This window comes from Mycteria americana, chromosome 3 (assembly GCF_035582795.1).
Source record: "Mycteria americana isolate JAX WOST 10 ecotype Jacksonville Zoo and Gardens chromosome 3, USCA_MyAme_1.0, whole genome shotgun sequence".
NCBI lineage: Eukaryota > Metazoa > Chordata > Aves > Ciconiiformes > Ciconiidae > Mycteria > Mycteria americana.
In genome coordinates, this window is record NC_134367.1 from 46464475 (window position 1) to 46477426 (window position 12952).

At 38.2% G+C, this 12952-nt stretch overlaps 1 protein-coding gene across 17 annotated transcripts in view; it reads right to left on the bottom strand.

The window, feature by feature from the left end:
- The window catches only part of FBXL4 (F-box and leucine rich repeat protein 4), a 71024-nt gene that overhangs the window by 48401 nt on the left and 9671 nt on the right, over positions 1-12952 (bottom strand). For 15 of the 17 annotated variants that reach the window (XR_012775216.1, XM_075498436.1, XM_075498430.1 and 12 more), the window contains 2 exons: positions 7218-7245; positions 5280-5625 (listed from right to left, as the gene is read on the bottom strand). Coding sequence is in view for 16 of the 17 variants with exons in the window: in XM_075498436.1 (XP_075354551.1) it covers positions 5280-5625; positions 7218-7245 (374 nt within the window). In the remaining variant the exon portion in view is untranslated. Of the gene's footprint in view, positions 1-5279; positions 5626-7212; positions 7246-12952 lie in introns of all 17 variants that reach the window. The other 2 variants (XM_075498442.1, XM_075498443.1) reach the window with 2 other exon arrangements.

Sequence of the window (12952 nt, forward strand, 5' to 3'; positions counted from 1 at the left end):
TTTATTTTTTACTGAAATTATGCTACTTCATAATATCTAGAATGAAAAAATATAATGAAATGTCACTACTATGACATTAAGATATAAAGTACTTTTTTTCTGCCTTTGATTAAACAAAGATAACAGGTTCCAAACCTACAGGCTAATAACCATTAATCACCCTTAGTCTGGAGTCTGGTGTCTGTCAGAAATCTGCTTTTTATGTATGTGTATCCTAGCAAAAATTTGATACCATAATGAGTATGTGACACGATGTGCTGTGTTGTGCTATGCCATGTTCATGGTGATTCCAAGAATGCTGCAGAATTGAGTATCTGCTTTGAAAACTAATTTCGTAACACAGTTTCTCACAAACAACTGTTTTTACTCTGCGTTCATGAAAAATTATGGCAACCATTATTGTTTCACACTTTCTTATAAATCGATCAGTAAAAGCAAAGATTATTGGAAAAACAATACACAGGAATATGAAGAGGAAAACAAAATATAATTTATACAACACTCATCGCCTTTTTAGGCTATGATGGACCAAAAGTACAAAAGTACTTTCTCTCCCATTTCCAGGGCAAACATGGCACATGCCAGCTTTAGAGATGTAGTGAGATCAACATCCACTACAGTGAAAACCTCCAAAACCTGGAGGTTTCCGAATCGTAAGTCTCCACAACAATTCAACAAACAACAGTATACAAATTCATTGTGTGCTGTTTGAGCACAAAAAAAGATCTTGATTCATACCTGATCCGTGTGTGTTTTATCATCATCACAGTTCCTGATTGCAGCGTCTTACATATATGCATATATTTTGAATTATAAATTTAAAAAATACAACATCTTAAAAAAACAGACATCTCACCCACTGCATTAAAGTTCACTTATAAGCTCAGACAGGATCTCCATCACACTCTTCAATACGTGGGGTAAAATTTTACCAATGCTGTAGCTCCTAATAGTACTTACCTACCCAAAAGCTTCTCCAGCTTTTTAAAGCTTTTTTGCTGAATAACAGCAAGCAATAACCATTTGTACCCAATAAAATACTTTCCGTGGCTAGAGCAGAATAATGCAGAACTTGATCTGGTCAGAAAATAATACTTGGATGCTGGTCAAACCTAGAATATCTGCACTTTCTACAAATTTCCTCTTTCAGTTCTTCAACGTGAGTCCCTCCAATATGAAAATATATTGGTCTACGCAAACCACTCATTCAGAAACACGCAAACTAATGACTTGCAATTCTTTCATTCTGCAGCTAGAGCTGCCACAGCTTAGACTCTAATTAATTAGAATTGATACTAAGACGTGCTCAGATAAAGGACAAAGGATATGTGCACAAAAAAAGCAAAGAGAGAAGGCAGGAGGAAGATGGTATTCTAGGGCTTTTGACATTCCTCAACATAGTTTAAGAAAATACAGTCCCTAGTTCCACGATCCTATAGCTTGCACCAGCAAATGCATACACATTTAATAGCACACGTGAACACATGAAAAGTGGATCTTGCAGCTGTTTCACAAAACACAACCATTTAAGCCTCTCTTTTCTTTATTCTACTCACATAACATGCTTTGGCAGAGTGGGCTTTACATCACCAGGCTATAGGCTCTGATCCCCTCAGCAACGAAAGGCTGTAAAGGTTTTAAGCCCCTTCTTGATTCAAAGAACAGAAAAGGATCTTACTGACAGACTTGCACAAGCAAATAATCAAGACTCTAGGAGGACTAAAGCTGGAGAGATCTCCATGTGCCATTGCTCAGAGTCTAGTCTGCTATAGCAACTGGCAGTATATTGGCCATTAACTGAAGGGAATCTTGTGCCATATGGTTATCAGCTGTTAAGACAGCTTTTAAGACCCTCATGAGTTTCTCTTTCCAAAGAGAGGCATAAAATCTTGCTGATTATCTGAAAGCCTACAAATATTTGTTCTGGAAAGATGTAAGAAGTTTACTGTTGAGGGAAAAAAGTGTATGGCACTTAAAAATGCTTCTGCTTATTGCTCCAACTCTTCTATCTCAGTATCATTTAAGGGATGCAGATCTTACATTCAAGACCCGTTTCCCTGGAACATAGGTGCCAAATCCACATTTAGCGGTGAAATTCACTTCCCCAGTAGACATGAACAGCTCATAAATCTTGTAGGCAGCTTTAGGAAAAATTGGCTTCAAGGAATGACAAAGATGTCATTTATATCTTTTTATATCAAAATTTATATAAAAAATATCTTTTGGACTGCAGCATACAGGATTTCTCCTGACTCTCCTCTCTGGAGAACAAAAGTTAGGTTCTTGGTACCTGGCACATCTTGGTGAATCTCAAACTGCACAACAGGTATGCTGTGGCAGGTATTCCTCACCCTTCTCAAAGGCTTTTAACTTGTTCAGGCCTTCAGGTCTCAAGCATTCCTGCAAAGGCAACTAAGACTACGGCCTTACTCCTTCCACTTTACAAGCAGCACAAGTTAGTCAAAGATAACTGGGAAGAAAGACAAGGACATGAAGTGTCTCCTAGAAAATCCTTCCTCAATTTTAAGGTAATTCTGGAGAACAGATGATAGTACAAGTACTTCACAGCTACTAAGGGCAGTTTAACACCGTCCATGAGCAGTGAAGGAAAATTCTCTCACCTAGTTCATCCAAGATTTCATATTTTCTTCTAAGAAAGCCTGTGCCCCAGGAGTCGAGCATTTTTCTCTCTTGTTGGCAGGAGCAATCTAGACTTTTACAATGTTTTTAGAGCTCACACTACAGCAAGCCATTCCTAATGCCATTTTGAGGAACAACACAGTCTATGAAAGGATAGTCTATGGAAGTTTCAGAAAGACAACGAAGGCAAAACAAAGGCTGGAGGAACTGCTGCCTACTTTAAGATCAGCGCAGAAGACCATTCAGCCTGTGTATTTCGTGAATTAGGGAGGTTAGTATGAAAAAGCCTGAAACAGCTCAAATAAGGAATAGGCATATGTATGAAGAGTCAGGACAGTTAGACATTCACAATCAACATGAACATATAAAAAGATACAATTTTTCATGTAATGTATCAATCAAAACTGGAAGGAGTCAACAGTTGCCTTACTTCATCATTACAAGGTTCGAACACTTCCCAGAAAAACCTGACACTTGTCAGTCTTGAAGACAGCATGCAGAATATGGTTCCCATATCTGACACGATAAAAAACTGTCATACTACAAAGTACAACATTTTTGTTTTTCTGATACGCAAACCTTCCAGCTGGACCAAGGAAGTAGGAGACTGGCATTTCTGCTGTCACAAAACCAGTGCAGAAATAGTCTTTTGTAGTTTTCTGATAAATATTCCACCCATATTTTCAGTTTCTTTAAATCAAAGCAGAAGAAAAAAAATGTGCTTGGTATTGATAGACCATATAAATGCATTCATGAAACGAAACATGTTAAAAAATGGATAAAAAAGGAAGCTGGTACACAAACAGGAAAGCAGAAAAGCACAATAAAGTACATGAAGGCAGAAGTTCATAGGAGTAACAGGACTACACAAACACTTCCTAAATTATAATCTTAACATGTATAATCATGTGGAACAGAAAAGAAATTAATCAATCTCTCTGGTAGTCTACTATACTACAAATCAAATTATCCAGCCTTTTCAAACAAGACTTCCTAGATTTAAATCAAGTTTTCTCTACAATTAATTTCTTTAAATGACTAAAACCAACACAGTTTTCAAACTTTAAAACAGTTATACATTTTAAGATGTTCTGGAATCAACTGCACCTTTGCATATGCAAAGTACTTTCTTTACTTCAGTACTGATACACAAGCACCGACAGCAAAATATATTAAACACTATATGGACGTGGGGGGAAAAAAAAAAACACCACTAGACCTAGCTCAGGATGAAGCTAGTATCCTCATTTATTATTCCACTGCAGCAACAAAAAAACCCAAAAAAAACCCCAAACCAAACTCAACTACTGAAGAAGACTTAAAAGAGAAGATAAATACACAGGAGAAAGATGGAGAGAGTTGTTACATTCTCTTCCTCTCTCTTTCCTCTTTACAAGCACAGCAAACTTCTGCAGGTTACTAGGGCATGCGGTCACCCAACCATGGCCTTCATATGCCAAATTGGGGTACTTAGAGATGAAAGATGTGACAAAACCAAAATACTATTTGATTAGATCACGTATTTCTGAAAGTGCCCTGCAATCAGTGACAGCATCTCTTACCATCTTCCCTTCACTTTCAGAAGCAAGTCTGATTCAAGCCACAAGCACTCTGAGCATTTGATGAGTTACCGCAGTAAACAAACACTTCTTTTGCCAGACTGCAGTACACTGAAGAGCAGGAACAATCATGTCTCTGCCCAAGTCCAGAGGTCTGACAGGCAAGTAAAGGCTCCTTTCCACTATGTGCAAACCCAGTTTATTTTAGGAGAGGTGAAGACAATTATTTCATCTCTTAATTCTTCCTCTAACTAGGGTACCAGCCTCCATGAATGGCTACACCCCACTGAGAATTTCCTGGCCTGCACACAATATTCAGCAATCATACTTCACAATCTCATCATAGTGGAAATTACAGGAAAGACAATATTTATCTACACTGACTCTGAGCACACTTTCAACTGCCCCGCTGCCAGGGGATCTGAAAGGAGTAGTTTCTTCACAACTATTTTCTGTGCTAATGATAGAATAAAAAGTAGCAATCGTCAAAACAAGACAGTGTACAGAAGTCCAGCTATAACACTTTTTACCTGCACCATGATTCAAAACTTAGCTGGATGGAAGAAGCTTATTTCATAATAATATGAAAATATTATGGCCGTTTCAAGAACAAAGTTCTGGGTTTTTGTAAGAGAGATAACAGGAAAAGAAACTTTTAGCCTATTACAAACTGTTTCCACTTCCAGATCTTGATTTGATCTTTTCATCTCTCTTTTACATATCTTCTTTGTCAAGCATGAGGACCAAAACTACTGGAAAACTGCCAGGAGCTTCTAAGTTCAAGAGCTAGAAATTCAAGGCTAGAATAACTGGTATAAAAACTATGTGTGAGAGGACAGATTCTTGAGAAATAAAAGTAATAACTATGCAAATACCAGCAAAGTGGCTTGCTATTATCCACCCATGGAAGTAGACAGACTTAAGTAACTCAGGCATAACTATACAATAACTGCAGGAGATTCGCAAAAGAATGCAAGGACCTCTGGAAAAAACAACAATCTTGACCAGTACCCTATAAAAGCACTTTTGCACCCTTAATGATCAAGACAAATACATTGAATATAAACATGCTTTTCTTACCTCATAAGGCAGTTTATCAAAATATCCGTTAGTCGGCCATTCCCTGAGGGTAACAATGCTGAACTGTTTATTAAGGGTGTCCATTCCACAGCCATACTTTTCTTCATCCTCATCTTCATCAATATCATTCATATCAATCATTGAAGTCTTAAGTGAAAGCACAGGTCTCTCTTTCACACCATGTAGTACTACTGCATCCAATTCAGTGTAATAGTCCAGAAGAGAGCTGTTCACTTCCAGTCGGATTAAGTTTGTGGGAAAGTTTATCTGTTTGATACAAGGTGTGAACTGCCGAGCCTGAGGACCATTCACCTTTGCAGGTGCCTCGGACCAAAGGACTTCCCATCTGTGAAAGAAAAATTGCACACACAGACAGTATAGAGATTAAAATCAAAGTTACTAAAGCAATTCCTGAACACAGTAAGAGTGCTTCTCTGTGAGAAGTATCTAACAAGTGAGAAACACAGTTGAAAAGACAATGAAAATTATGTTTTCCCTAGATATGGTAAATATCCTAAGGATGAATTTAACAGGGTACACTAATTCATGACCTTAGCATATTTTCTCTGCATTGCTAGCTAACAAAACAATCTGTATACTCATAGTCACGCACTTGTGTTAGAGTACTGTTATTCACGCACAAGTTGTTCCAACATCTCACAGGTAAGGTAATCGTAACAAATGGATTACAGATGTCTTCACAACGATGGCATGTTAGTGTAAGTATGCAGGGAACAGTCTTGCCACGTAACCCAAATATACAGGCAGCTGACCTCTCATTTTCCACAAAAGGTTTTCACAAAAAAAAGAAAAAAAAGAAAAAAACACACAGCTCAGACTCTTTAAGATCCTACCTGTTCAAACTGGAGCATTGCAAATTATTACAAAAAAAGTCTAAACTTTACTTTGTTTATCTGTCTAGGCAAGCAAACTATTCCTTTTAAAAGTAATTCACTGTCAAATTACCAAAGAAAATAGAATCTCCAAGTCATCTCTGAAAGGGTCCTTTGCAAAAATATTAGAATTTCCAAACTGCTAAACTGAAAAGTTTTTCTCCTCTTTGGTCCAGTGACAGAAGGAGGTTCAGGGCATGCAGAGAACTTCCATACGCACATCCCTACTTTCATGCACAGACCTGAAATCTCCTCCAGTAAATGACAGTGAAACCTGCTGCCAATTGAGTAATCTGAGAATCAAGTCTTATATTCATTAGGTCTTCAGTGCTCCTAAACTCGCCAAAAGGCCTGAAAACAGAAACACACTCCTTATATCTGCATGGGTCCTCATCCGGTGAATGGATTTTAGAGGTCCTTCAGTCACTGATGCCCATCTTTTCCTCCCTCAAGTCTAGTTAATTCGTAAAGAAAGAAGCCTCCAGCAGCCACTGCTGCTACTCCCTTTGACAGTATGCTTACAGCGATCTCTGCATCCCGTGTGCATAACCCAGACACTTCCACACCTACTCCATCTCTTTCCAATCACCCTAGTTCCAGCTTCAAGGATTTCTCTCAGGCTCTTTGTCCTGTCACATGGGTCTCAGAAACGCTGTATCTGCTCCCTAGTACGTCAGCATCTCGGCTTTCCCTACCAGATACTACTACTCTGATCTTACAAGTATTGCTCAACGCTGACATGTACTGCAAAACACCCAGGGGAAAAAATATAATTAAAAAAAAAAAAAATCAAACATGCTTTATTTTCCAGAACCAAATGTTAAACTTTATCCATCATGACAGAAAGTAAAACGTATGTAAGGACTTTCATTAAAACATAGCATACGGTATAAATAAGGCTTAGAAGCTTGATATTTGCTACTATTTCAAGGATAGGAAAATTAATCCATATCGGCTGAAACCTCCATTTCACGATGGACATTTTCAGGTATGCACAAATAAACTTTCCTATCCTACATCATACCGCTCTTCACAAATACCTTACAGTAGAATGGGAGGCCTGCAGCAGTCTTCTGTCAAAGGAAAAAAAAAAAAAGTCATGAACTAAAAACAAACATGCAGGACTGGTGAATATATGGCACATCAGAAAGTACCAACATAGGAGAGTGGACAACTTTACCCTAAGGTTAACAGTTTTTATAAGAGAGACTTATTACTAAGAGAAGATTTCATTCATTTAGGAAATGAATGTCAACTCATGGCAAAAAGTAACAGATGTAGTCCCACTGTCACACCTTCTCACGAAGGTCGATTTCCTAAGCAAATACTTAATGTTGGCAATGCACGTGACCTTTCTGGAACACATCCAGATCACCATCTGACATTTTGCTTAGATGCTTTCATATACCCACTCAAACTATCCTGAGGGAAACTCAAGGCTATTTTTTCACTAATTCAGCACACGCTGGACCATCAACTTTTAACAGAATGTGTCCCAGTTATTGACTTCTCCTTTGGTGCCCTGGAGAGAGGATTATCTAGCAGTAACAGAGCTCTGGAAAAAATTAAGGCATCTGAAGGTCTAGGTTCATCAAATGGCAGACCAATAACCTCCTTCAGCAAGCAGTGTCTCTAGTTTCCAGTCTTTGTAATAAACTAGAGAAAAGGAAAGACACGTAACATGCTTTACAATCTTGTGAAACTCCACATTACGTACCAATTACTGATGAACAGCAAGACCGGTGACTATTTTCCACTATCCTTGTCATATCATTTTCTTTTCATCAACAGCCCACCAATCTAACTTTAAAGGAGTTATCTGTTGGTTTAACGGGAAAATCTCAAGTCTATCAGGTTTATTTGATGTTCTTCTCTGCCTTGGTGGCACCGCACACAAGAACAGGCCATAGCAATTGCTCTGAGTCAGGGTAGGTAAATTCTTCCTGAGTGTAGGCATACTCTTAATACACCCTTAATACTCTTAATACACTGCAACTGGAAGTGGTCTCTTCATCTAGCATCGGCACTTTGACACTTAAATGGGCTACATGTAATCTGAATGGGAGTGAAGACTCCGCAGTTGGAAATGGATCAAAAAAGTCTGAATTTCCAAGAGGCTTCAGTAAGAACTGCATTTCTTCTGTTCTGGAGCACTTTTTTTGTTATGGTCATCCATTTCAAAATCCTTCAGAAGAACAGCATTTTAACAGTCAGTCCTGGTTTGAGGGTACGTACCAAAATTAGCTTCCCTAATAAGGTTGCCTTCATTTGTTCCAAGCTTAAGATGCTCGATAAACTAAACCAAAACCAAAGAGAAATTGAATCCCAACAAATACCTGTAACGAAGTTACAGGAATTACAAAGGAATTCCCCCTCCCCTTTGAATTAATTAGGTAGCTCTCAAAAAAATCAAGCAGAATCAAATGACTGAAGGTAGGACATTGTTTGTCCTCAGGTCTTGCAGATATACAGTTAACAGCTGATCAAAGATGTTGCAATGAGAGTGCTTTGATAAGAAGGTTTCACCAGCAGTGTGCTAGAAAGAATCAGTCTTTACACTGCCATGCAAAGCCTGAATGAGAGGTAGTAACATCTGTATTATTTTCTCTAGTGATTGAAGAAAATGAGGACTTTAAGTGAAGATTTTCCGTTCAGCTTTAAGGGACTCAGTTTTCCCATTAGATTTCTCTCTACCTCATGAAGATAGTGAGGAACTCATTCTGCTCAAATTTCTGATACTAGACTCCATACTCCTATGTGGTAAAAAAAAGAAATTCCCATTCTCCTTCCCTCACTGTGAAGGAAAATACAGTCTAGTGATTTTTAGGCTGAGAAACATACTTGCAAGGTTTGTATCAAATTAGAGCACATATTTAGTGCTTGTTTAATTTTTTGTTCACCTAATGCTGTTGGAAAGCTTTTTAACGGCTAAGATGATGCCTGAGTAGACCTGGTTACTTCTAAAGAAAATATATAAAAAGAAAGATTCTTTGGAAAAGTGGCTCCTAGAAAAAGTAATCAGATTTCTCTCCAGCAAGACAAGATTAAACTTTGCCTGCAAACTGCTGAGATTTCTTGTATTGTAAAATTGAGATTGGTGTAGAAAGTGAATAAAGCACTACGTGCAATTCAAGCACAAAAATTAAATGCCCTGTCCCAAGAAACTTATAGCTGTGTTAAAAGCCAAAAGAAGGGAAAGTTTCAAATAGACCAACAAAGAGAACATAAAGAAATTCAGAGAATAATATGACCATACCTTTGCTAAAATTGCAACTTCTGCAACAATTATAATAATGATATGTGATTATAATACATACCATCTGCTCTTATCCAAGCAATTGCTCTGTAAATAATCTGTAGGCTACCTACAAGGAAACATCTCGTGCCTGCTAACATGCCAGGGATGCTTCAGCACACTAGGTTCAACGTAACCTGGAAAGTACACCCCTGGCCACTGCTGTGAGTTCGTAAATACAAACGGCAGGGAAGACTGATCATGAGAACAATTTTAGAACCATTCAGATCAAGGTGATAAGCAGTATTCACAGCAGTCTAATTACTATGGGGGAATATGCAGCAGATTTTCATTTCGACTTCAAGAGTTCAATTCTGAAATACCAGAGAGAGCAGACAGGACTCCAAGAACGCTCAGGGCATTTAAAATAGCAAAAGATATTTGAAATAACGGCCCTGTCCACATGAGCTTTTTATGGGTTTCTCAAAAATTACTGTGTCCCATGAACCCAGAATTCATTCTTCTATGACAATCATCTGGACAAGAAAAAGCGGTTTCCCTGAAGATGTCAAAACAAGTTATAAGTAAGGATGCAAATGGCTAGAACTTAAGTTGCGTGTTACGCATAGGTGAGATACAGCCCTGAAGGTCCCTTATCACACTCTAATGTGTTGATGGTATCAGCAGTATTTTGGGTGCCTTCATCTGAGATTCACAGGGAACAAAAGGTAGGGAGAAAGAACCATCTGAATGCCACTCTCTACAAGCAAGAGACTCACAATATTTTACATTCAGTACACTGCCTTTCTGGTTTCACTCCCTTTATCAGAAGGGGGGATTTTTTTTCATCAAACATTTTGATCCCTATCCTGGCTGCCAGCAAACAAATCTGTAACATTCCCTCCTGGATTAGCATTGTATTGCCTAAATACAATGAATTTCCTAATGGAAGGAGAGGGAGCCTTTTATTTTGTCCACCTTCCTTAGCCTGCTCCTCTGGTTATAGCAGCTTCTGCCTCTACAGGCTTCAAGACCTTCAGAAAGAGAAAGGAACCTCGCATGCAGCAAACACAGCTAAGCTAAGAAATGTTGAGCCAAGCTGTACATCCACAAATCAAACTTGGAATTTTGCTCAAAAGAGCACCTAGCAAAATTCTAAATGACATGAAAGAAATTAAATTAAATAGAAAGAAATGGCAGGAACACACAAGGCAGAATGGAACTGCTCCCAGCCAGTCAAGTGATTGTGGTATCTCACCTGTGAGAAACAACCTAATCAGTGTTACACTTTATCTGTGGAAAACAAGAAAAAAAAAAAAATCACAAAACAATCTGCAATCTACTAAAGAAGCAATCATCGCATAGTAGTAAGGACATATGCTATGGAACACCACCCCAAGCATTGCCACAGATCCCAGGCTAGTTAGGAATCTCTGGGTTTGAGCTTTTATAACAGCACATGAATATGTGGTGTCACTATAATGTACATGAGATAAGAGAAACTGTCGAATTAAGTTAAAAAAAGACCATGACAGAAGAAGAGCAGGGACCAATTTTTTCTTTTATATTCCAAATTTAAAAAGCAAAGTTATTCTTTTAAAAGGAAAAAGTTGAAAAACTTCGTAAAAAATTATTTCTGACTTGAAAGCTCCCGTTTAAACACACACAAACTCTTCCTGTCTGACAGCAGCTAACTATTAGGAGTATCAAATTGTTTCAAAAGGGCTGACACCAAAGAAGCCATTAGGGAATCACCAAGAGTAAGCCTTCTGGGTAAATGAGGAGGAAAAAGAAACAGGAAAGAAAACATTTTCCTCATCACAGAAGCTAGCTATATCTTATCCATCAACCTAATACACTATGAGAAACAAAGAAAATTCTCTTGGCTTCACGCCACCGTCAGGTGCAGCATCCCCATCACGCCTGTGTGGATCTCTGCCTCTCCCACTGGCCGAAGAGGGACTCATCGTTGTCACCAAAGCCTAAGTACACAGAATGTGCACCACAGTACAAAATCTCAAGGCTACACTAGTATAATAAACATAGCACAACACAATACAAAAAAGGGAGGGATTTCTTCACCACATAAAAACTGAGACTATATGCTACAATATTCCCTTAATCTCAGATTATTAATTTTTGCTTGGATTTTCTGCACTCAGATAATTCATGTAACAAACCTGCACATGGATACTAACATGTGTTAGTATCTCTTAAGAAATTACCAAACACTTCTCACCAGACGAGGTGTGAGTGACACTAATGAAAAGCACAAAAGGTCTCTGTGTGTAAAGACAGCATTTTCTCTGACACTTGTGATTTTTAAAAATTGTTTTATGCAGAGGATAGTGATGTAATGTCTTCTGCGTTTAAAGCAGCAAAAGATATGAGAGGAGAGAGAATCCTTAAATTGCTGGAAGCTGTTTAAACCATAATGAAAACAACTTCAAATTAACTGTCATGTTTTAAGCACTAGAATTATTTAGGAACAATTACATTCCATTCTGAAAAATAAATGCTTATTCCCATTCCATGAAGAGCTGATCCTACCTCTAAAAAGACTCTGAATAAAGCTGATCTGAGACAGTGTCATACAAAGCTGTAACTGACAGCAGTATTCAATGCAGCAGCAACAGAGCAACATGACTAAAGACCTTTTTCTGAACACCTGCATAAATCGTTCTTTCATGCAACTGAAGCATAAAGTGAGCAACAGAGCAACACATTGGCCAACCACGTGGGCTATAGACATTTTTCTACAAGGATATATAAAGTCTTCCTGAGCAAGGACTGAGGTACATCAAGTCCTTACAGAGCCTCTTGTAGGTTAGAAGCTTTTGCACACAGCAAAGTCTTGGATGACCTGATGTTTTAAATACTAAACAAAGAGAAAAAAAGATTACTCAGCTGGACCAGTGTAATCCACTAAGCATAACATTTAAACAAGTCTCAACAGACATTTTCCTCTCAACCGTTTTGACTCCACCATTAACTTGGCCTTCTTTTTATATCAAAGAAAGAACTGGTGAAAAGGAACCTTTCTACATTGGTGTTCAGAAACAAACAGATCCAGTGTCAGCAGATAAAACAAAGCAGCACTTTAAGGTCTTTAGGTAACAAAGTGATTTAAAATTGAGTATCGAAATAGTCAGAAGAGGAAAACAATGTTCTAAACGGCCTTCGAGTAACTGGGACATGGCCTTTTTTAACAGAGGAAAATAGTATGGCAGTTCTTCAAGTCCAAAACATCAGTTAAACACAGAATCACCTGAGATTATCAGCAGCATTCCACCTTCAAAAAAGTAATTCTTAGTTGACATCTCAGAGAATTTTTGGAAGTGAAAACAAGGGACCAAGAACTGCTGAAGAAAGGTAAGCCAAAAGAAAGAAAGAAAGAAAAAGTCCCTCTAACATCAGTCCCCCTTCTCTAGCATCAAGATTGGCAAGTACTGAAGATGCAGCACAGACAACTGGTTCTGAGGCTCCCTGAGACAACCTCCTTCTAACAAAAAATATTGTTAACCTAGGTAGACAAAACAGAAGAT